Genomic DNA, 18,389 nt, shown 5'->3' with positions numbered 1-18,389 from the left:
ATTCTCACTGATTCTCTCTAATATGCCTCTCTTCACAATGCAGCCTGGTATAATACCAGGAGCAACTGCAGCTCCATTATGAGGCACTTTCTGCACATAACTCGGAAGTCATGGAAACCTGCTCCAAAGTTTAATTATTTCTGAGTATATAACAAAACACTCCTCCATTTCCAGGTTTCTGTAATTGGAATGACAGCAAATGCTAGCACTAAAGTGAAGTGTGACTGTAATTCAATAGAGAAAGCATGCAAGATAATTTCTTTTTCCATTTGACTGTTCTTAGACAATTCATCATCTTATGTACTTAGCCTATCTTAACCACTGCTTATAATAGATGCAAGACTAGATTTATAGGGAAATATTCTTAAAGCAAAATTTTGTCAAACTATACATGCACTTATTTTTAAAAGCAAGTTTTAAATGGACAGAACAAAGCTGAGATAATTTTTTCTATTCTAAGAAAGTAGAAGGAAAGGATTTTATTATTCACATACCTGTCTGGCTAGAAGCCCAAGTAATTATTTCAGGAAGCTACTGAACCCTACCACTTGATGTCTTGTGTCACTAAGATAACTTTTCTTAAGAATTAGGTAAAGTTTTCAAGGAGTATTTCAATGTCTATGACGCATGATATTATTAATACTGTGAAAAACATATGTAGCAAAATTTTAAGAACTTTGAAAAATGGCTTTATATTTAGCTTCTGTGAATCTGCACAAGTTTTATGGGAAAGTTGGTATGTTCCCAACCTTTTTGTTTTAATTCTTAGAAATACCTTCTATTTTCACACTAATGATATTATTTTGTTTTAGGAGGAAGCTGTACTGAAATCTAAAATAAAAAAGTTACATTAATTAATGAAAAAATATATAAAAATATATTTAAAGATCATAAATCTTTAAAATATATTTTCTTATGCTTTTCTACGCTTTTATATTTCAAAAGCTAATCATGTTCAAGCACAGTGCTTTTTTGGATGACAGAATTTCCAGGGAAGTATAGATATTTAAAACAAATTGGCAAAAGGAAATGAACACTGTTGATAGCTTAGAACAACCCAAATGTTGTAGCAATTTGTAGTGTTTCTGGAAACTATGATCCTTGATGTAAAAACATTCTCCTTTACTGCAGCTAAAAATAGGCAGCTAAAATCCTCCACCTCTCCAACCATTAAATAACCACATAATCCACAGGTAAGAAAGGCTGAAAGATTCCATAAGGCTTTTAAACTATCTCAGCAGCCCTCAAATTCTGATCAGTGCTGACAGTGAGGAAGCTCCAGGTATGGAGGATCCATTCACTGTGCTGTCCTTTGGACTGCAATGCCTCTCAGAATTTCCCTATGCTGGTCCACTGAGCCCTGTCACATCCTTAACTCTCACACCTCCTATGTAAGAACTTGTGATGACCCAGTGAACAGACATCTGACAGGCAATCTCTCTCACTTCCATGATTTGGGAATGTGCTTTGGGCAGATACAACGACTTTATACACCAAGCACACTTTGTGGGCATTGGATCTACACTCAGGGTAAGCAGGCCATAGCAGACAGAGACTCTCACTGTAACAGAAGTCTTTAACTCATATTTTTCCTTCCTAAAATAGTTAAAATTGGAATCATAGAAGGACTGGGTTGGAGTGGATCTTATGGACCAGTTAGCTCCAGCTCTCCACTGTCATTGGCCAGGCCCTCCCACTAGACCAAGCAGCAAAAAGTCTGATTAAACCTGGCCTTGAAAAGTTCCAGAGACGGGGCATCCACGGCTTCTCTGGGCAACCTGTTCTAGTGCCTCACCACTCTCACAGAAAACAATGTTTTCCTAATACCTAATCTACATTTTCAGTTTAAAGCCCGTCCCTCTTAACATTATATGCCCTAATAAATTGGGCAGCCTTCCCAGCCTTCTTGGAAGTACCCTTCAGGTCCTGGAGGCTCCAATAAGGTCTTCCCAGAGCCCTTCCTTCTCCAGGCTGAACACTCCCAACTCTCTCAACCTGTCCGCATAGCAGAGGTGCTCTGATCAATGTAGTGGCCTCCTCTGGATTTGCTCAAATGGGTCCATGTTGTTCTTGTGTTGGGCACTCCAGAGCTGGATGCAGTATTGTGAACAAATCTGGTTCTATACAATGAGGTTTCTGCTAAAAGTGACCCACTGTGGACCCTCCCAGCCTCACCCATCCTGTGTTTCTGTGTATGTGTGATTTCTTATGAAGGCACCAGTTTATACGCAATAATTTAGCATGTGAGGTGAAAGAAACTTTATAAATTCCATTAGTAAATTTGGGAGTGTAGAGTAGGAATCACCCATAACTAGAGACATTAATTATTATATAAATGAACAAAAATAGATTCAAAAGCGTGACTGGAGTGCAAAAGCACTCCATCTGTGGAGCCTTTTTTTTAGTACATTAAATCAATACCTTATAAAATAATGAAGTACACATGAGCAGTAGCAGAAAGACAATTTAATTAAAAAAACAAATGTGAGTCTTGTTAACAAAAATATTTCCTTTTTCACAGCTGTGTCAAAGTGTTTTCCAAAATATTTAACTGAGATATTATTTACTTTTAGTAACACACTGTCTCAGGCACTGTATGCATCCATTGACATATATACTTGCAAATGCCTCCTTGATAAAAGTGAAAGGAAAAAATGCATGGTATCCTTTAATACTTGTCATTTTTGTTTCCATGCAAGTACCTGGCATTTCCAGCAGAAATCACAATCTCATTATCACTGTTCATTACAGACACACACTAATGGACAGTAACTGCCACTGAATTCTGTTGACAGAATTAAGAAACAATCTTCTCTTGGTATAATGCATTTGCATAAAGCTACAAAGGGATAATTAAGGTCAAGATAACCATAACCAAGTACTATTATTAATCTAAAAATAGAGAGTTTGCCTAAAGAAGATTAATAATAATTTTGTGGTATGCTGATGACTGACAATCTTTTTCAGAAACAAGCAGAGAAATGTAATGTTTACAAACACACATTATCTCACCTCCATACATTTGACACATGGATTTATCTAATATCCATCAGAAACAATATTCACAGAATACTTCAAAAGATTAACATAAAGGGCTTCTATAACATTTTACAGAGATTTTGAGTATTTATAACACTAGGAAAGATTGAATATGCCTCTTCTTTCTTTCTTCCTTTTTTTTGTTTTCTTTTTTTCTTCCTTTAACACTGAAGTCTGTCACTGAAAAGTCATTATCTAAACAGGAATGCCAGAAGAAGAAGAAAAGGTAACAGAAGAATAGAATTCATATATGCACAGAGAGTAAAAGGAAATTGTACAGAGCAGCAAATCTCCTAAACGAAAATATTGCAAACAAATGCAAAAGATGAAGGAAATCAAGAAGGGCAAATCAAGTAAAGGGATGAAAGCATACGAAAGCAACTCAGGCCCTGGAAAATGAGTAAGAGGCAAACAAACAGAAAGGTTGTCAGTGAGCAAAAGCAATAGATGAGAGAGGGAAAACATAACAAAATAAATGCATAAAAAAGATCAAATTCTTGTTATCACTCTCCATGTTAGAATTGTGCAGAAATGTTATTAACATAATATCAAGCATCATGCATGTGGTGAGTACAAATGAATGATATTTCTGAAGCTTTAACTTCAGTTCTGTATAGCAGAAACTTTAGTCCAATCTCCATGTTAACCAGAGAAAACTCATAAAACCTCTTGAATAAATAAAACTAAGTAGTGTCAGTATTCTTCATTTAATAATTTTCTTCTATAATGTTGATGGGCACTGTATAACCTTTGTTCTTTTTTTTTTTTTTGTGTTTCAGAATTAAGCACGTAGCTTTAAACTCTTAAGGAGAAGATAAAAACACATGTAATGAAAGTGAGATGCTGGGACGTAAGAATTTATCTGGTAGTCTCTCACATATAACAGAAGCTCAATGCTTTTTATAGTATCTTGCATTTATTAATAACCTAAGATGGAAGTGGACAGAAGAGCTTAAGCTTGGAACTCTGATTTCTCTTTTAATTTTGAGCTAGCTTGTATGTTTGATTGACATGAAATTTTTCAGTTCAGGTGGGTTCATATGAAGAAACTCTTCAAGCTGACTTGAGTCTTCTATGGACTCTTAGGATGAGCTCTAACATACAGCATGCACCAGCATAACCCCTTTCCTTGGAAAGTGGAATGGTAACAGTAGGACTTTCACAACTGACTGAAAAATAACTTTCAGCAGATGAACTTTCCCCTTTTTAAAGCATGCAGTTCATTCCAAAGACAGAAGTCAAACACCTTCAGATGCTTGGTGTCAGATGCTCTGAGTTGTGATGTTTTATAATATACTGAAAAACAGGAAGTTCCACAGTGGAAAAAATGCACAGGAGACAGACTTCACAAAGGTGTTGCGGTCTGTGGGGATTTCTGTAAAATATCACAGAAAACTACAGAATGGAAAAGGGAGTAGTCATACCTGAGGAAAGGGATTTGGAGCTTGTTGGAAACTGCATGAGTGAGGGGAAAGTGTAACTGAAGGCTTACTGAAAACATGTAGAGCTCTCCAAAGTGTATTGCATACCTCCTGAGAAAATTGCCATATATCAGGAAACCCATGAGTCCTCTTGATGGAATGGACCTTGGGTAATGCACTTTCAAGAGCCTCTTTCAAAAATGCAATAACAATCAGAGCTTTTGCTGAAATAAAGCTCAGCTTCAGTCTGGAAACACATATTAAGATAAATGAATAAGAAAGCAAAATATTTTTAAAAAATCTACCACAGTTCTGTCCAATGGGCAGTAATGAAGAACTTAGCTTATTAGCTCCTCTCTGAGAGTCCAATTCACTACTGTACATTTGCATCCATCAGTAAGACTTCTTTTAGGAAAATAGTAAACAATATTTTTCTGTTTCATAGGTAAGATTATTTTTTTTAATGAAAACACAGGGCTTGGATAGGTACAGGTATATATGTATATGTATATATTTTCTGTGTGTATGTTTGGAGCCTTTGAATTTAGTACATGCAGTAAACTGTTACAGTAAACACTTACAGCAATATATAGCAGTCATAGTTCCCAGACACTAAAACAGAAATGAACTGCAGTAAACACCAGCTTTTAATACTGGGAATCAAAGCTTCATTTATATCTGTCATCTGAACTCTGTCTGGAAATGATAGTCATTTATTCTGTAAATCTATTTCAGTAACATTTTCTGAAACACTTGAAGAAGCTTTATATTGCATTAACACATCACAAGTATCTTCCTCCAGAAGAAGAAAAAAAAAGAGATTGCATTTCTTAAAAAATGTCATCAGAGATCCTTTATTTTCAATTGTCTCTCTATTACTACTATTGGTTGTTCTATAATGTTTTCCAAAATTACCTATATATTCATAACTTTGAGACAGGTATAATTTAAAGAGAATCATAACATTAAGTTTGAAAAGTTTTCCATAACTATATAGTCTAGCATAATTCTAGGAAACTCCCTATTGGAGGATTACTTTTACTAATTGATACAATTCCATTATAGCTTCCCTTGAAAGCCAAAGCTGCATAGCTCAGAATTACTCCATGGCTGCCAGTCTGCTCTCAGAGAGTCAAACCCCTCCTGCCTATACCTTTATTCTGCCATTTCCTGTTTCACCTTGGTTACACTGAATGGCAGAAAGTTCTGATGAGCCTTCAGGGCAGTACATCCCTCCTACCTGCTCTCTGTCCCTGTGGCATCATGCAATAGTGCACTTATAAACACAATGCTTAAAAAATAATGCACATAAATAGCAGAAGGATCTGGGCCAGATTAACTGGGTTAAAGCCACATATCCAAAATCTCAGTCCTTCTGAGCATGCACAGAAATCTTGCATTTTCCAGAATGATAAGGATTATTGCAAGTATTTGGTCTTTAATCATATCCAATTGCCTGGTGCTGCCTGTATCAATAATCTTGAATTTAAGCAGAATTTAACACCTGTTTCCAAAATTACATAAAAGGTAATTTGCCTGATGCCCCCATTTCAAATTTACTTCTACCAAGTTAAATAATCCTCTTTCCCTTGTGGTGTATGACATTCACCTTAAAATAAGAATTTTAAAAGAATAAATAATATTCTTGCCATAAATATAGCATTTTAGACTGTAGGTAGTCAGATATATATGCCAATGAAACTAATGTTATGGTGCAATTTTTTGCATTTCTTAATTCTGAACATTTTTTAAACAGTAATGTAAGTCTCTGAGATGAGGAACATGCAGTATATAATATCCTGTGAAAGGTTCTGTCTTGTCTTGATGAAGTGATTTCAATAGTTTTGAGAAGGTATATGAACTATCTCTAAAATACGCTTTTGAAAGCTCTCTATATTCCTTGCATGTATTAGATAATCCTTTTGGTATTTTAAAATAAAAATAGATCCAGTTAGAAAGATGGCAGAACACATTTGAGTAAATTTCAATCCTATGAAAAAATCATAAGCTTAAAATTTACTCACAAACCCATACATTTTAAGAAGCATAAGCATGACCACGATATTGAAGTAATCCATGCAGCTGGAGCACCAACAAGGACAAAACCCAGCAGGACAACTGAATGCCTCTAGAGCATGCTAAATATGTAAAAGCAGGGCATTCAAAGGTGTTATAAATCTACAAATAGGTGATGATAAGTAGGAGGTCAATTAAAGAAAAACTACTACAGTACGGACAGAAACAGTGTTTCTGAGTGACAAGTATACGGGGATGTTTTTGCAGAAGAAATTGGATTGCTTTGTCTGCCACACTGCAGAGTTCTCTGCTGCTGTTAGGCAGCTCCAACTGCAGCAATATTGCATCTGCAGAACCATGCAAATTCTGAAAATAAAAGTTACACCACGTAATTTAGTAGTCACTGCTACTTGTATTTGCAAAGTACATATTCCATTATTGCCATATTTAAACAACTTCCTTCAATCACTTTCTCCTTGCTTTTCAAAACAAATCCATCTTCCCCAGCAGCATGTCTTGCAAAAGGGGAATGACAGCTGAGCTTCATAGGTGCTTTTAGGGAAGCAGACTACATTTAAAGGCTGATGATGTCAAGATGAGTGTGGGTTATACCTAAAGTGAAAATCAAACCATGATATTAGCTGCCAGGTGTGAGTAGCTATGAAATTTGTGCGTCACAGGGAAGGAATGAGTAAAGAAAATGTCTGCCGGGCTTCCAAGCAGTCCATTTCTATGGCTTTCCCTCCACATCAAGGGACATTCATAAAAATTTCAATTATCTGTTGAAATTAATCTAAATTTCAGCAGATTAAGTACAACAATTTCCATTCTTGAAATTCAGCTTTTCCCACACAAGAATAACTGTGATTTGGACCAGGATGGTGCCAGGTCTGTGTGGACTGCATGGGGCTGGACACTGTTAACTCATCTGCAGCCTTCTGAAGAAGCAGGGAGGTAAAACGAACATGTTGCTTAGCATAGAGCATTGAGAAAGCCCAACATTCTTTCAACAACCTTTTATGTACAAGATTATATCCACAGTTCATCTATACAAAGTCATGTCATTTTACTTACCTAATCAGTAACATATGCACAATAAGTATTTGCAAGAAACAGTTCTAGACTATAATCTCTGAGTTCTGATTCAAATAAAAAAATCTTTAATATCTGTATTATACAAAATAGCCATATTTGTATGCTAATTAACTATGAAGGGGAGCATCGGAATCAATACAAAATTCAATAAATCTTGGTACATAGCTCTATAGATTATAATATAACAGATAACACAGCATTATATAATAATAAAAATTTAAAAGGAACAAAGCTATTTTTTTACAAGCCACCTCTTTCAGCTCTATATCCCTCTCTATGTTATATACACAGACTGGACAAAGCTGTTCTCATTTCTTTTCTTTTGCTTGCTGAAGGCTATTGACACTTAATAGAATGGTTATATAAAGTGTTCAATAGGAAAAACTGTAAAAAAAAATAGTGTCAAAAAGCTAAAGGGTCTTGTATCAATGAGTATTTTTAACGAGAATGAAAGAAAGTAGAAAAAACAGTAACAGTCCTGATTTTTAAGTTATTCTGTTTTTACCTAGTAGTTTAAAAAACAGAACCACCTCTTGCCTATGATTTAGGATATCAAAGCTTTAATGCATATGCAAAATAGAGAAAAATTTCCTAATCTAGTAACCAGAGGAGACAGCAGAGATGGTTTATGATATTTTTTTCACCATGATTCTTAAAAGTTAATACCTGAATGAAAGACATGAAATAGCATCCTCACTTGCTTTCAACCTTATGAATGTCTGTTTTGCAAAGAGGCATATTTTCACACAAAAGAGTACATGCCCTCATTTGGAAGGACATCACAGTTATGACTAGGAAAATTTCTGATGAAACACTGTACAGAAAGACAAGAGAGGAGACATTATTTCTTTGTTTTTCAGGGGTTTGTCAAAACAGTGGCCAGGGTTTTCTTTCTCCTGCAGGATTTAGACCCACAACTATTTGCTAAATGTACTTAGAGAACATATTCCAAACAAAATGCTGTGGGGAACTAGAAGGGTGTGAAGATTTATTTCTTCATCAAGCTTGGACAAGGAGATAACACTCAGCTGCTGCTCTAAATAAAAATGGTGGCAGGTCTCTGCCAGGATTACAAATTGAATTTTGTGTTCAGAGTAAGTTTTACTGGCAAAAGCTTAGATGCCTGGGACTTGGGGCAGATAATTCATTAGACAGTGGGTTTACTGTTGTACTGTTGTAACTTTGAGTGGGATGTGTGCTCATTAAGGGGTTAGTGGTGGAGGTGAGTGCAGGGTTCAGATCTCATGGATCGTTAACTAATGGTCTAGTGGGTTAACACCAGCTTTCCAGGATAGTGTTTAAACAAGCTCATGAACATTAATTGGCCTTTTCTACAAATTCTTGGGAAAAAAAGTCATATGTTAAAAGCCGTATATAATGTCCTCCGGAATCTAGGACATGCACATCCTATGACTGAAATGATATTCTCTCCCTAAAGACTTCATTATCTACAAATGCAATTCACCTCTGTTTTCCTTTGCTTTCCACTTTGCCATGTTCAAACCTACCATACTCCAGAACAGAATCCCAATGTACACCACTGCCCCTGTACGGCTTTTTTTTAATCAATGCATGACCAACAGCAACGTGAAAATGCAAAACTGAAATCAATTGAGGTTTTTAAATGTATTCAGAAACAATGTTTTCCAGCATTTTTCACAATCTCTTGTAGAGTAAATGTGGCACCAGCTCATTCATATTTGTAACAAGATTAATGGAAGTCCCAAAGTCACAAGTAAGACACAATCAGCATATCTCCCCACTTCCCAGTCCTGTATTTTCCTGCAGATCATCTTTCTTAGTATACTGTTTCAGCATTCAGGGTGTGACAACTCACTCCAAATAAGCTGTCAAGTTTAATTGAACTACTCTGAATAAAAAAAATAATCTTCCATTAAGAAAATGCTTTAAAAGCATAAAAGAAAGCAAGATATCTGTCTCTCTAGGGATTTTGTCTTTTTTTTTTTCCTGTATGGAAAAAAATTAGATAATGTCCTGTTGAAATTATCTAAAATGGTCACCCTGAGTAAGGAAGAAAGCAAAATCAGCATAAACACTTCCTTAGGATTTGAAAAGGCATAGAGGCAGTTTACCTGCAATTGTCAACATTACTTCTTCCCACAGCACTAGAGAAGCTGAAAGGTCCGATGTTATTGATTTCTACGACTTTTATACAGCCAGTGAAATTGTAGACAGGTCCAGAAACCTACAAAGGAAAAAATGCATACAGTTCTTTTGCTTGTTTACATTATGATCAAGATATTTATTTTTCCATAGAGGAATACAAGTCATGGGGAATTGTAAACAGGGAAGATTTGAAATTTGTAAATGTATTACTTCCCTGCTTAAAAGATTTCTAGTACCCTTAATCATGGTTCAAAGATGCCTAAGGACCTACTAAAAATGGAAATCACTGCAGGGACACCGAAAACACAGAGAACAGTGTTATGCACTGCCAAGGACCCATTTTTAACAATGAAGTAAGGTTTAGATAGTTGCAGAAATAAAAAAAAAAATATCTTGAGGAACAATTTGCTGAAAGCATAATGGAAAGCATTACATGCTTTTTAAAGCCCAACAGGAGCATTAAGCCTGCCAGAAAGGCTTTAGGGATAATAGACCAGCTAAGTGTAAAGGGAATGTTCAAAGAGACAAGGCTCTAGCAAGAAATGTAAATGACTCACCAAATCAAAATTTAATGAAGAATTGTTCTGGGAGGTTCCTGTGACTGAACCTCATACTCAAACCCCAGTTTGAGTACATCAGAGATCTGTCTTAAATTGAATTACTTCTAGAAAATGTTTTTTAAAAATCCGCAAAAAGTGAACAGTGGCAAAAAAACGAGAAAGATGTTGTGTTTGCCTGGGACTCTTATGGGAATTTACTGTGGTCATCACTTAAAATGGACTCCAAACCATGGGAATGGTAGACATGGATTTTTGGGGGAAGGGTGGCTTGGGTTTTTGCTTTGTATGATTTTGAAAATGGGAACAAGACTAGGGCATGCAAGGACATACCTCAAACTACAGATCAGTAACACAACACAGTGATTATGAATTACACTGAAGAACAGAATTAACATATATGTAAATTAATGTAATGTACAGGGGAATAGTTGAGAGAGGTTCTGAAAAGAGAAATCGTAACTCAGAGGAGGAACACTGACTATGAGAAAAAGGATGCTTGGCACATAGTCTTTGATTTCCAAAGGACTTTAACAAGTTTCTCTGTTAAAAGATTCTAAAGTAACTCAGTCTCCCTGGGATAACAAGAAAGACCTTAAATAAATTAGAAGAATGGTTAAAACAGAAGCAGAAAAATTGTGAGCAAATGGTGAGGTTTCTCAATATGGAGAGTCCCTAGAAATTCTCTCTACAAGTCTGTATTAGGTCTGTGGTCTTCAATGTATTTGAGTGGCTCAATGTTTTCTGCACCACTCAGGATAGCAGAACTGAAATCCTGAGAAAAGGATTTCACAATGTGCAAAAGTGTCACAAATATGCAAAATCATAAGTCATGTAAGGATGATTATAGATATGAGAGTTTCTGAACACAGTAACTGTACAGACCAGGGATCTTCAGTCAGGAAAACTCACTGTCAACGAGAGACAGAACAGAGCAGTGTGCAGATGAATAAAGCTTTCAGTTTCTCAAAATACAGAATCAAAAGGATATGAAATAACATAAATCAATGCGAAGATGAAAGCAAGGTAAGGGGTTTGCTTTTCCTATAACTCAAAATTAAATTGTGGAACTCTGCCATAGCATGTTGTGGAGGGTACAAGTGTAAATGGGGTTAAAAATCAATCATATTAGAGGGAAAAAGAGCTGTCTCTCTCCCCAAATACAGATAGGCTGCACAAATACAATACAGTTGAAGCAAGGAGAATTGCTTTTCTCTGCACTGCTCAACCACTCTGGAACATAACACAGCGTGCCATGCCACACACTATAAACAGAATGAACTGGCCTTCCAACCCATGGGAGGGCTCAGAGAGTTCACTAACAGTTTACTGTTTATTTCCTTAGCAGACAAAGGCTTACACAAAGTTAAGACTTTAAAAAAGATATGTTATTACATGGCAAAAATATGGAAAGTTATGTAACCATCTATAGGGTGGCATTTAAAGTCAACACAGTTCAAATGTGGCAAAGGGAAGATGTTTTCTCTGTGGAATAAACACAGAGGACTACAATGAAGCTTTCTGGACCTAAAAAAAGAGAAAAAACACCTTCAAGAACTGGATGTGAAAACACTCCTCCAAGTTAACTTTGTAGATTAAGAAAACAAGACTATTTGATATTTCACAAGGGGTGGCAGAGGTTATTCATATGGATTACAGACAATAGAACACTCTTTCTCTTCCTCCTTTTCCAGCCATTCTGGCATAGAAATAAGTGTGATGGACTGCCAAGATAGACATACACTCAGCAGCCTGTTTTGCTGCCATCATTATAATAAAATATACCAGATAATCTTCGAGGATGTCTTGCCCTACTAAGCTTCATGTTTTAATTTTTATAAGAGATGCTTGTTATTTTTTCCCCAGCCTTTTGTAAGTAGTAAATAAAATAATTTTCAATTTAACAGGATGAAGGATCTGTTATAAATTTATTATGAACATAGACAGAAATAGTTACCGGATTCTGAGCTGGAAACCAGAGACATTGTGATCAAGGTATTTATTTTATTATTGTTTATTATAATATTATATAAAATTTATGCAATATTATTATTTTATATATTATATAAATATTATTAATTTATTGTATTTTATAATTTATTGTAATCTGTAAAATTGCCCCTCCCCAAATGAACAATTGAACAGTGTTTTAATATTGGCTGCATAAATCAGCTTGTTAAACTGTGCTTCTTTTTTTCTCCCTGAGCCTTATATGACTGTCTCAGTCATGCCATGCATGTGTTTCAACAAAGGTCCTCTTTCTTGGGATTGTAAAAATGAACAAACAAAATAGAAAACAAAAGAAATCAATAAATGCAAAGGGCAGATACAACACAATTTTATGACAGCTACTGTGCCAAGTTAAGTTCATCCAAGATGCTGGTATAGGGAAAATTCACTATGTCAACTTATGGTCCATTTTGCACACTGAGGAACAAATTAGTTTGGAAATCAACATTTAGCTGCATATTTTCCTAAACACTCTATTGTATGAATATTTTAACAACCTGCTTTCCTTCCCCTCACTACTGGAAGGCTGCCTAATAATTTCTCTTACATTGATATATGTGCATATTTTGAAGGTAATACACTCCTGTAAATCAATCTTAAAATTATTACTTCTTTGTTTTTTTACCTATAACTACATTATAAACATTTTGGTCGAACACTTACTTGCATTTGTTCTGCTATGCTATCTCTACAAAAAAATCAATATCTTAGAGATATATAGGAATAAGAGCTATTGATATATATAATCAAAAATAAGTGGTTTTTATTCTTCTACTTTTGAGAACAAATACCTTTTGTGTTTAGCAGAATATTAAAATGTAGACTTCACATGTAGTTGAGTTCCCTTCCATTTGCAAAAATACATTAATATGCTGACAAACTGTAACACTTAAATTGCCTGAAAATGTCAGGGCCAGAGCAACACCAGAAATTTACTTTAATAAAATTCACTATTCACAATCTACTCAGATATGTTTGACATATAGTAACCATGCTCTTTAAATGCCCTTTATACTTGACAAAAATGAGTACTGATACTTACCTTGTAGGAAAAGTTCACACATATATGCCAAATTATTTATTAACATCCCTTACTGACTAGCCCAAATTAAGCTGCTGCTAGATAGAATTAACCTAGAATGAGTTCCTAATGAAATGAACTTACCTGCTGTCAATTCACTACAGATTCATAAATAATATAATGAATTTTTGTCTTATGATCCGAGCATTTATTTGAAAAGTATGATTAACTATAAAGAAAACAAAGAATAGCACAATCTTTCCTCATTTGTCTCCAGTCAAGATAAATGTTATGTATCTTAAATATTGTCACTATAGATATTACAGTGTACCAAAATACACTATTTAGGAGTCTTTCACATCTTTGTGATTCCTGAAATACATCTGATTTTGGAGTCTGATAAGTAGAACTCTCTCCAATAGACTACAAAACTTTTAAAATGCAATATTTCAAACTTAAATAAAATAACTCAGGTGCACAGTTTTGAATATACTAATAAAATTTTAACTTGTATTTACTAAAACCATGGTGAACCATTTGGAAATTGATAACTCAAAAAGCACCTCAACTTAGATAACAGCTTCTCCAGTTTTGTTTTCTCCTAGTGATTAGAATCATATGAAAGTCACAATGAACTTTGAGATTAAGCCAGCCATAATCTCACTTCTGTATTTTCTTTAAATTTGCCATGAAAATTTGGCTAACCGTTTCAGTTATAACCTGCTTGAAGTCATCTGCAACTGAACTCCAATATCAATCCCACTAAAGAAAAATATGAAAATAAAAATAAATATTTAAAAGAACCAAACCAAACCAAACCAAAAACCCCATGTCTAAGTTCCATGGGTGGTTGTGGTGGTAATGCCTCCCCCTAAAGAAGAATTTGGAATTTGTTCTTTTAAGACGTAATTTTAAAACCCATTTTCCTCTCTTTGATACTGAATTACATACAGCAAAACCCAGAAATATACAGACTATCAAATTAGCAGTAAAACAATCAGAATGGGCTTATTCCAATAGGACAGCATTTTGCCTTTATATTTCACTTACTGAACACTGAAACTTGCCTGCATTCAAAGCAACATGCTATATATGGGCCATGTACTTTGTTAAAGCCCAAAAGTTTTCAAGACTTTGTTAAAAATCAACATTAGTGACTCAGACATCACCTTTCTGAAAAATGTTTCTTGCTGTCTTAATTTTTAAAAAATCAATTAATAAAACTTAAACCTAATTAGTTTTTACTCTGGTAGTTCAAGAAAAATGGACAAGGCTTGTCTGGCTTATTTATAGCTCCTAATGAGAGAAAATGTACCTCACTTTGAGAAGTCCTGCTGAAGTAGACAGTGGCAAGGGAGTGTGTGTCTTTGATGTATCTATACTGTTCATTACTTCACTTCCTAACATTTACTTTTAATAACAATTTCTATACTCAGTTCAAATTTTAAATAACAAGCATTTTTATTGTTAGATAACAGAGTATATGCCAAAGACTTTAATGACATTTCAAAGTGTGTAGGAAAATGAAAAGTAGCATTAGCTGTCAAACAAGAGTAATAAAGAAAACACTTAAAATATGGGAGAAGGAATATTGCTTCAGCTTATGTCCTAGAACTACTGTAGAAATGGGAAGGCAAAAATGGGAATATGCCCTGGTAAAATTGCCTACATGCTACCATATCAATAAATTGGGTGAAACACAAAGGATCTTCTTCATCTTGACTCATACTGACTATGAAATGAAATACCGTATCAACCTATACATAACACTGAAGTTTCATTCAATTCATATTTAAATATAATTGATGATTTTACACTGATATTGTGATTCTGAGCCAAGCATCCCAAAATAATTTTAATGAAGTTACACTAGCGCAACAAAAAAGGAGCTCAAGTGGTAAGTGAAATTCAGATTTTTTTCATCTACTTCTACTGAATCTTTTAAAGAATTTACCATTATTACCCTATATCTGCTTTTAGTGTATCTACAATGGATATCGAATCTTATCACTAGAATTTAATAAAACAAGAATGGTAAAGGATATTAATATAGGTAGAAGAAGGGGAGAAAATAAATCCCTAAACTGCTTAGTGTAGTAGAGGTTTACATTTCTGCTCTTTATGTCTCATTTGTTCTAGCCACTGAAATCAGGGGTTGTACAAGTAGCAACTCTGACAGTTCTGCTATGGGAAACCAGTAAGTCAATAATTCTTCCAGCCTCACGTGCTGTGGAGCAGGTAACTGAGGCTATCCTCTCTCATTGGGTCTGAACTAGCAAACCATCTCCTACACTGCTGTGCTTCACAGTGGAAACCAGACTGGTCACCTGCCTGGTCCCAGGCTCAGGGGCAACCAGCTCACCACACAACTGACATCTCATTCCTCTGGCACCATTTCTTCATCTAAATTGACTGGCTGTCTAAATCTTGGGCACAAGAGCCTCACTGTAAATTCTTCATGATCCTGACAGTTCTAGCTCAGAATGGTTCATTAAACCACGAAGGATTAATTAAAATCAGTAAGTCTGAAAGATTCAAGAGTACTGAGAAATTCCCTTACTGTTTCATTTATGAAAGTTCATCCTTGGCCAAGATCCTTATCTTTTAAACTTGCTCTTGGTTTTCATTGTAACAAGTGCAATGCTGCATTTCAGAAGGGATATGAAAATTCTGATGTGAGGAAGAATATTCCTAAGCTTTGTGGCTAGAAACGTCTGTCCCTTTTGTAAACAATTTCAGTGTTTACGCTTATAACCATAATGCATCTCTTGCATACTCCATCTGTTATTGAAATTCCTAATAAATTCAACTACTGTAATTTATCTTTTCTCAATTCTCTCTGGTTAATATGGTACAACACTTTGTCCCTGAGAAAGCTGGAAAATATATTGGCCTGAGAGGACTAGAAAATGTAGAGTGAAATTTGGAAAATGGACTTACCTTTACTGGATAGTGCAGACTCTATCAAACTGTGGAAATCAGTTCATCTCCCTGAATTTCACCTTTGCAGAGTGACACTGAAGTCACATATGCTGAACATCATGCTAACAAATTACAGTGCTCCAGTACTTAGGGACAGGTGTTCTGAGCTCATCACCATGAACTAGTTTTCAGTCCAAGTCAGTCAGCTTCTCTAGTTTTGGTTCTTGTTCAATCAATAGCCAATCACTCAAATCTACAAACATTTAACCCAAGAGATGTTTGTATCGAGCATATGTGTTTATATGCTGATGGATTTGGTGATTCTCATGGGTCATTTTCAAGTCAGGATATTCTATTTCTAAAGTGAGTTTCAGTGTGAAACACTTGGTGAATTATAGATGTTGAGTAATGAAAAAGGGAAGAGTTCTAACAAGAAGTACATCTGTCTGAGTAGAAGAGATAACACCTTATCTAAAAAGCAAGGGTGTCTTCAAAATGAAAATATGCCCATAAAAATGAAAATGTTCTCATAAAATAGGCTTTTCTTTAATGTATACATATGGTACACAATATTCAGAAGGTCCTAATTTTGTCAGACTCCTAAGAAAACTGAAGATTCTCTGCAGAAGAAGGGTGAGAAGAGAAAAATTTCTTCATGGTTTGTGCTTTTCTTATATCATGCCAGTACACCTTTTAGAAACATATACAACTGGTTTGTCTGGTTTTGTACATCTTAAATACAAAGATGTATTTTTTTTTTTTCTTAGTGCAATTTCTTAAAACAAGAGGTGTTGTAAGATAACAGTATTCCTCACACACTAGGTAAGGAATATATCTATCAGCTGGCACACTATATCTTTCAACAAATGCCTTCACTTCCCCAGAATACTCCAGAGATTCCAACGAGGCATATATTGGGACCAAGTGAGAAGCAGGGGTTTACAGTGTTAAGAACATGGTAACAGGGAGAGCTGCCTGACACATAACAAAGATTTTAGGAGCATTTAGGCATTCCAAGGTTACCAAGGTGTTAGACACATGTATTTATGTGATCAGAGGTGTATCTGCAGTAGACAGATCACATAAAAACATTACCCATGATGTGCCAAGAAGGTGATGAATCCACAGACTTCCAAAATGCATTTAATGATCTCCCTATAGTAAAACAATATGAATTGTTGTGTTCTAAACCAAATAAACTCTAACAATAACAAAAAAATATTAAAATTTTATTAATTTTTAAGGAAACAACTGACAGGTTACCACTCCTTTTTGGCCGCTCTGTCTTTCAGTTAGGTGTTACTGCCCTTGTTACAAATGTAGCAGAACATGAAAGTGTATCTATAATTCATCATATTAATATAGACTTAGATTAATGGCAGTTTAACTTGGCACAGCTGAGAAGTGGGCATATAATCTGGTGTTTTATATCTCTGAGGAAACAAAAACTTTCAGTCAGCAGTTGGATTTGGTTACCTAATACTTTGGTTTATCTTGAATTTCTGTTTTGAGAGATGCAGTCCTGAGAGACCTATGACAATATGTGTTTACTTGGAGCTTTGAATTGTACTACCTACTCACTGCCAAAGACTGGTGTTGATTTTTGTGGAGCATTTCCTTTTGCTCTAGCTCTAAATATATTTTTCCCTCCCTTGACTTGTATACTATTCATATACTTGGCAAAAGACACACCTAATCCTAAAATCCTCATCCTTAGCCTGAGTTTCATGCTCTTACACTCCTTGCCTAAAGCATTTACAAATATTATTTGGAATTTATAGTCCCCAGAAAACCATAGTAAACAAAAAAAGATCACATGTAACTACATTATGTACTATATGATTTAGAGGAGAAATCAAACCATGCTCTAAAATCTGGAAGTTTAAAGTAAGTCCTTCACTTATAAAAAAGAAAATATATATTAAAATAATTAAGCAGGCATGGCAGATTCTAAACTGCTCCTTTACTTGCTTCCAACACTCCGGTTCTGGAAGCGACTTTCCTCCTCTCCCTCCCTAACACTGCTCTAAGCCTCAATGCTCACCTGTTCTACTCTTCTCAAGATGAAATCTCACCTCTTTCATTTTCACTATCAACATACCTCAGGCTGTTATGCAGGAGGAACACCACAAGGTCAGCCACTTTCCCTTTCCAGAGAATCAATGCATTTGCATTCCTTCA

The 18,389-nt window shown here is 35.2% G+C and overlaps 1 protein-coding gene across 1 annotated transcript in view; it reads right to left on the bottom strand.

Moving 5' to 3' along the window:
- The window catches only part of EYS (eyes shut homolog), a 703,265-nt gene that overhangs the window by 204,742 nt on the left and 480,134 nt on the right, over positions 1-18,389 (bottom strand). Inside the window, exon 36 of the mRNA XM_059467250.1 lies at positions 9,665-9,777. Within this exon, the coding sequence (XP_059323233.1) occupies positions 9,665-9,777 (113 nt within the window). The remainder of the gene's footprint in view (positions 1-9,664; positions 9,778-18,389) is intronic.

This window comes from Ammospiza nelsoni, chromosome 3 (assembly GCF_027579445.1).
Source record: "Ammospiza nelsoni isolate bAmmNel1 chromosome 3, bAmmNel1.pri, whole genome shotgun sequence".
Lineage (NCBI taxonomy): Eukaryota > Metazoa > Chordata > Aves > Passeriformes > Passerellidae > Ammospiza > Ammospiza nelsoni.
This window is presented reverse-complemented; position numbering and strand designations above follow the sequence as displayed.